Source organism: Malurus melanocephalus, unplaced genomic scaffold (assembly GCF_030028575.1).
Source record: "Malurus melanocephalus ecotype Western Australia unplaced genomic scaffold, MMel_1.1 scaffold_28, whole genome shotgun sequence".
Lineage (NCBI taxonomy): Eukaryota > Metazoa > Chordata > Aves > Passeriformes > Maluridae > Malurus > Malurus melanocephalus.
The window spans coordinates 924165-929793 of record NW_026623260.1 but is presented as its reverse complement, the minus strand read 5'-3'; the positions used below and the strand labels follow the sequence as shown (position 1 = coordinate 929793).

The following is a 5629-nucleotide window of genomic DNA, read 5'->3' as shown; positions in this document are numbered from 1 at the left end:
CCACCCAAGGGTCAGCGTTTCCAGCCTGCAGCTCTCTCTCCCCACACACCCCTGAGGGTTCTGTACCTCTTCGTTGAAGGGCAGGGGTGGCACTGTGCTGTCCAGGCTGAACATGTCCTCGCTCAGGAGCGCCCGCAGGCACAGCGCCAGGCTCTCCACGTCTTTTGCCAGCGGCCCCACTGCTGCAGCCACTGCAAGAGACCACAACGAGGCATTCATGGCTGAGRGTCTTTTAAGGGCACGTTCTGCAAAACCAGGACCCCTTGGCAAAACCCTGGTTTTGTCTTTGTCTAGTGATGGCAACACTTCTCTTTAAGAATAGGGCAGGGAATGCCTGCAAGTGTCTTCCCACCCGCAGGTCCAACGTTATGGACACAGAGCTGTCACCATCAGTAGGCACCCTGGTGTCCCCATGTCATGACTCACAAAAAAAATAAACAAAAAGCTTTGTCAATCATGGCATGAAGGCAGCATCACTCACCCCTTTTRACAGCTAATCCCATCTCCAGCGGCAGACAAGGCCACACCCTGTGGGTAACAGGTTGTTTTGTGGTTTGTGCTACATAAGCTGCTCCTCCCAGTTCATGTATATTTGAGTTTCTCAGAAATCACAGTATGGGGGCAGCTCTCTGAAAAAGTCCTTGAAAGGGAACCTGCTTCTCTCTAAAGGTGATGGAGAAAGTCCCCCAAAGCCAGCTGAGGATCCTTCTCACCCCTGTMTGCTGCAGGGTGACAGACGTCAGTTCCTACCTGCCTTCTGCCCCACGACTCCRGACATTATTCCTCTTTTGCTGCAAAGAAAAGAGACACACAAAACACAACAGCTGAGTAGTTTTCATTAAAGGGAAAGGCTTTAAGCAGTAGCAAGCATTAATTAAACCTGCAGAAATGAAGGCTGGCAGAAGGAAGAGCCGAGGGGAAGCCCMAGAGAGACTCAGCCTAGGCCTGAGCGATTTAGGTCCTGTCAGTCAGGAATAACCATCCCCTTGGCATGCAGATGAAGAAGTTTCCCCACCTTCATTCTGGTGGGAACCTCCCAATAGCCCTTGGATATTGCCCAGGCAGGATGGATAAAGAGCCCTTCGCAGTTCCTCCCCAGTTTCCCTTGCCCACAGGAGCAGGATCATCCAGCACAGTGTTTGGMAGAGTGGGTCTCACCCAGAGACATCGCTGCAGTTCTCACAGTACCTGAGTCTGTTCCCAGTGGGTTTGATTGCACAGATCCCRCAGAAGGCAGCAGGGAAACGCAGGCTCCCTCCTACATCTGTGCCAATGCCCAGGATGGACCCACCACCTCCTACCAGTGCCCCTTCTCCGCCAGAGGAGCCCCCAGGGGTTCTGGTGTAGAGCAGGGGGTTGCGTGTCTGACCAAAGATTAAATTCTTGCAGTCATAGCTGAGGGGAGAGAGAGAGAGAGATGGGAAATGAGGAATGCAGGTATCTGCTGTTCTGGAGCCCTGCCACTACAAAAAGCCCTTGAGCAGTCAATTAGGTAATTCACTAATTGTTAAATTGACGTCACTCAGTGTGAGGGAGGTTCTCACCAGCCTTTTCCTGGTGGTCCCAGGACCTGAATTCGCTGACAGCTAATTTCAGTGTCATTAAGCCTATCCCAGAGAGAACCACAAATACATGAACCCTCCTGGAAAGTCTCCCTGTTCAGACAGTCCCAAGTGCCACAGGATACCCACAGCTGAGCCCCCACTTGAGACCAGGCCAAATACCAACTGCAGAGATGTTTGAGACTGGACTTCCCCAAAAACTGGCGCAAAATCTGATAATCCCTGGGGCAACCTCTTTGTGTGGCTTTTTTGAACCACGGTCTGTTGTTGCCACATCACCTTAAGGATGGCATTTCACAGGGTTTGGACAATGGTCACCCACAGAGGATCTGGGCCAGAGCTCACTTGGCAGGACACAGGGACAATAGAAGGGCACACCTGAGCTCACCCCATATCAATGACACCAAGAGGGGTCCTGACAGATACAACAGGAGTTTGGGGGCAGAATAATTTGAGTCTGTTAACTAGCTTCCCCTTCCATTAATCTGTTTATACTGTAGTTAATAGGATCATCTCAGAGGTTTATTTAAAAAAAAAAAAGATGTAAAGAAAAGTGATTTAAAAACACCCATTACAGGACAGAAGGGCAACAGTTTCTCTCCTCTCCTCTGCCTCTTCTGTTTTTCATTTCATTTGGAATCAGAGTTAATTTTCATCCTCAGTGTAATAAATGTGTTTACTTTTTGAAGTGAAACTTGCAGATAACAAAGAATGGGGACCAGGTGTTGTTACATAAAAAGAAGTGGGAAATGAGAATAAGACCAGATAGAAACCCTCCCTTGAGAAGAGGAAGGCAGCACTGCTGCTGTGCTGAGGGAATGGAACACCCACCTACCTGATGAGGGACTGGGGAACATTGGTTTTGACAAATGGAATTGCCCCCTGTCTCTTGAGCACCTGCACCACCACRCTGTCCTCTGCTGCGGGTTTATTGAGGTTTTTTATGAACCCCAGCGTGGAATCGTGACCCTGGGAACACAGGACAATGGGGTTTTCAGATGGACTGCAGTTCCCCCTGCCCCTGTACTTTTATCAATACATTTAAGCACATACCTGYACCTCCAACAACCCACCCACCCCACACATGCTCCAGGGTGTACTGATGGTGTGTGACCAGCATTCCCCGCTGGTTAACACGAGACATGGGCAGCAAATCCCCTCCCCTGCCCAGGCAGCTCATCCCACATCAGCTGTGACAAAGCCAAGCCCAGTGCTGAGCTCAAAGCTCCCCCTGCCACCAAACTTCAACCCACAGGGATTTTGGGAGACACACAGAACTGTGCTGGCGGTACCTGGCAGTCGATGGAGTCTTTGATGCTGACTGGCACCCCATAGAGCAGACCCCGCTCTTCCTTTCCCACCAGCTTGGCCTTGCGGAGCTGGGCCTCGCTTTCCTGAAGGAACTCTGTGATGCAGTTGGTTTCTGTGGCGATTTGGAGGGCCTTGGGGAAAGCAGACCAAGCCCACAGGTGAKTCACAGCCTGCAGCACTGCACAGGGACCTTCTGTGCTGCAAAGGACACYTGCCTCTTCCCCCTTTTCCACCTCCCCATCTGCACAGCTGGGATCAAGAYAGCCCTTCCTGCTACTTTTCAAGMYATTTTCATGCCAAACTCTGAAATTRTTCCTGGAYACARCAGGGCCATCGCACCCACTTGTGTGTGATGGAGGCACTCAGCTCAGACACCATGGACAACCTCTTGTTTGAGCTTCTGGGGTGGCAAAAATGATAATCCCAAAGAGGGAACTCAGGAAGTGATCAGAACATTACGGCAAAAGTAGATAATGAACGTGAACACTGACTTTTTGAGGTTTAACACCCCATTTGGAGATGGAGGGAAAACAACAGCAGCACTCTGTGACTTCCCTACAGATATACCTGCCCCAGGGAAGCTGTGGGTTCCCCAAGGAAGGTACAGGCTCTGCAGATGTTGCTTGCTGCTCCTTTTTCTTCCAAGCCAAGCAGAGAGCKATGGTAGCCAGATGCCCATCTCTCTAATCACTCACAGAACAGCACAGAAGGGCCCATCACGTACCAGCAAGCAGTGACAGCTCAGCAGCTTTTGAGCCAGGTTTGGACCTTGTGCTGGGCTCCTCCCCAAAAAAGCCAGCCCCACGGTGGGTGAGATGCTGCCCTGCCACCCTYGCTCCTCACCTTGCCCACATAGGCGTAGAAGACGTGGTCTGGAGGGAGGGAGCCATCTCGGAGTTTCTTGGTGAGCTCCGGCAAAGGCAGAGAGAGGATGGAGACCACGTCCACRGAAGGATGCTACGGGAAAGGTTGAACAGGCAATGACACACCTCTACTTCAGCTGATGGCTTCCTCCTTTCTCCTTGCTTCCCTCTGTAACTCACCCAGAAAATATCTGCTGTTTAGTCAGGAAAGGTAGTATCTGCCCCAAGACCACATCCTGCCCTACCCTAGCACCTGTGAACACGGTGGGAAACCCTCAGGGCCACTATCAGCCTGGGCTTTCTCAGCCTTCCTTCCTGTTCAGACCAGTCACACCAAGCACCTGCTAATTCAGACAAAGCCTTTCATGCAGCCTTGTTCAGACAGGTCATGGCTGAACCTGGGGGGGGATGCCTTAGCTCGAGGCTCTTGCTGAACTGCRGTGGGAGCTGGTATCATGCTCATAAACATCATTCTATCGAGGAATGAAACCAGAGTCAGCTCTTCTCCTGGCACCACCAAGATATTTGCCCGGGGAAGCGCAAAAACCAGGGAACCCCCTGGCTGGTCATTTTTGGGTCAGCAGGGGTTTCATCACCACCAACTCCACACCACGAAAAAAGCATCGAACCTCACGCCTCCAGCTGGACTCTGAACCTGAGCGAGTCTGCCTGCCGGGATCGCGGGGCACCACCGCATCCCTGCCTGCGGCTGCGGCTGCACTTTGGCCTCTGCTGATAACACATCGCCTGTCRCCTCTTCCTGCTGCCTCCTCAGCCAGCCCGAGCCTCCCACCACGCCGGCGGGGATCTTCCCTTCCTCCCCGCCTGTGACTGTTATCCCGYTATCCCCCGCTGCCCCAGGTAGCGCTTCCTCCCCATCGCTGCGACAGCGGCGATCGCTGCGATGCTCTCAGTCGCCGCACACACCGACTTAGAAAAGGAAAATAATAACACTAAACGCCCGTGGGTCCATACGAGGAGCCAGGAGAGCACCTGACAGCCGGGCGAGCACTGGCCCTCGCAGGGACCGAGGAGCCCCCGGCCGCGGGGATGGAGCGGGGCCCGCGGCTGCCGGCGCTCACCTGCTCCCGAAAGCGCCGCGCCACCGCGTCCATCCGCACCAGGCTGCGCTCCTGCCGCTCCTGCGCCTCCGCCACCTTCCTCCAGAGCGCCCGGCGCCGCCGCCATCGCAGCAGCAGCAGCAGCAGCGCCGAGCCGCCGAGCAGCGCGGGCAGCGGGACCCGCATGGCGCGGCTGCAGCAGCGGGACCCGGCGGAGGCGCACCCGGCCCCGGCCGCACCCCGCTCCGCCCCGCCCGGCACGGCACGGCACGGCCAAGGGCAGCCGCCCGCCGCCCCAAGAGCGAGGCAAAACCTGGGCGGGATCACCCGCTGGACAGGGATTTAACCGCTTTGCTGCCGTGCGAGCGCAGCGCGGGCAGCGAGGGGGAGGTTCGGGGGCAGGAAAAGCTGCTGGGTGACAGAGCACTCCTCCCCGTGCTGGGTGATCTCTGTCTGATGAGGTTTGTTTGTTTTTTCCGTTCCCCAGGTGAGGTTTTTATCTCCCCTCATGTAATTTTTCAGCCCCTCAGGGAACAGTCTTGGTTTGGACGATCAAGGCGGCACGTAGGGGAGTCCCAAAGGTRCCCGGCTCTTTCGCATTTCCTGGAGCCAAGCGGCTGTGTGGGGAAAAACAATAAATGTCAGAGGCTGTGCCCAGAGGAGTTCCCTTGTCGCTGGCAGAGCATGGGTGTGCCTGTGCTTCGAAAAGGCTTCTAACAGAGATACTGGCATCCCTGCTCTCTGCAGCCGTGCACTCCGTTTTGAGGGAAACTCCAAAATAATTCCTTCATCAGCAGCCCCACGTGGGGTCTGCCCTTAAAAAAAACCAAAA

The 5629-nt window shown here is 54.5% G+C and overlaps 1 protein-coding gene across 1 annotated transcript in view; it reads right to left on the bottom strand.

Annotated features, from left to right (window-relative positions):
- The window catches only part of LOC130589270 (fatty-acid amide hydrolase 1-like), an 8539-nt gene extending 3517 nt beyond the window's left edge, over positions 1–5022 (bottom strand). Inside the window, exons 1-7 of the mRNA XM_057390544.1 lie at positions 4819–5022; positions 3717–3830; positions 2855–3004; positions 2398–2531; positions 1189–1395; positions 751–791; positions 67–191 (exon numbers count right to left, since the gene is read on the bottom strand). Of these exons, the coding sequence (XP_057246527.1) occupies positions 67–191; positions 751–791; positions 1189–1395; positions 2398–2531; positions 2855–3004; positions 3717–3830; positions 4819–4983 (936 nt within the window). The 5' untranslated portion in view covers positions 4984–5022. The remainder of the gene's footprint in view (positions 1–66; positions 192–750; positions 792–1188; positions 1396–2397; positions 2532–2854; positions 3005–3716; positions 3831–4818) is intronic.
- Between the last annotated feature and the right edge of the window lie 607 nt (positions 5023–5629).